General features: G+C 31.8%; 1 protein-coding gene across 1 annotated transcript in view; it reads right to left on the bottom strand.

Annotated features, from left to right (window-relative positions):
- LOC101501748 (protein SWEETIE) overlaps nt 1-858 on the bottom strand; it is a 53,637-nt gene that overhangs the window by 4,498 nt on the left and 48,281 nt on the right. The window contains 3 exon segments of the mRNA XM_004489062.4: nt 210-354; nt 539-638; nt 754-851. Of these exon segments, the coding sequence (XP_004489119.1) occupies nt 210-354; nt 539-638; nt 754-851 (343 nt within the window).

The following is an 858-nucleotide window of genomic DNA, read 5'->3' as shown; positions in this document are numbered from 1 at the left end:
ATTGGTAGCTTGATGATGTTTGGTTCCAACTAAAACATCTTGAACCTTGTGGTACTCAAGTTGTTTTCCCAACAAAAATATTTTAACAATACATTCATTAAATTTAAAATAGCAAAAACACATTAGAGAAGAAACAATGAGGAAATACTTATCAAATATAAACAGTCACACTAATATGGATCAAACTGATCCAGACTAAAGTGGCTTACCATCACTTATTTTCTTCAACAAAGGAATTGTGCAGTTGACCATGTCAATAGCTTCTGATAAGTAAACCTCAGTTGAAGCCTCCCTAACACACTTGTAGCCAACTAAAACTAATGCCAGAACCAACGATTTTGGATAATTGTGCATCTAAGTAATCATAATAAGAGCAAGTCAGTAATGATGATTATCTTTTAAGATGAAAACGGCATTAGAAAATTTATGATTAAAAAATTGCACCATGACTTCCAAAAATACAGAATTCTAAATGTTCACAAACTGATACTGACTCAGATAGAAATCAGCTATCCAGAATCATAAAGAACAGACTCACCTTGGTCTCAATACGGTTCATAACTGCCTTTGTTGTGCTACATAGTGTATGTATCCCATTTACTTCGGAGTTTGGATGAGACACTGAAATTGTGTCATTTCTGGACAACAGACATTTATTAATTAATATTTAGCTTAGTATAGATATATACTATGCAAAAATATCCATCAAATAATTAAACTACAATAAATTATCAGTCACAGGAAATCAATTACCTCTGAATTTTTTTAAGAAGGTAGTGTAAACAAAGTTCCATTGCAATCAAAGCAAAATTTTCACTAACTAAAATTTCTTGTGGGCAATTTTGTGCAACCTGTAGG

Source organism: Cicer arietinum, chromosome 3, assembly GCF_000331145.2.
Source record: "Cicer arietinum cultivar CDC Frontier isolate Library 1 chromosome 3, Cicar.CDCFrontier_v2.0, whole genome shotgun sequence".
NCBI lineage: Eukaryota > Viridiplantae > Streptophyta > Magnoliopsida > Fabales > Fabaceae > Cicer > Cicer arietinum.
This window is presented reverse-complemented; position numbering and strand designations above follow the sequence as displayed.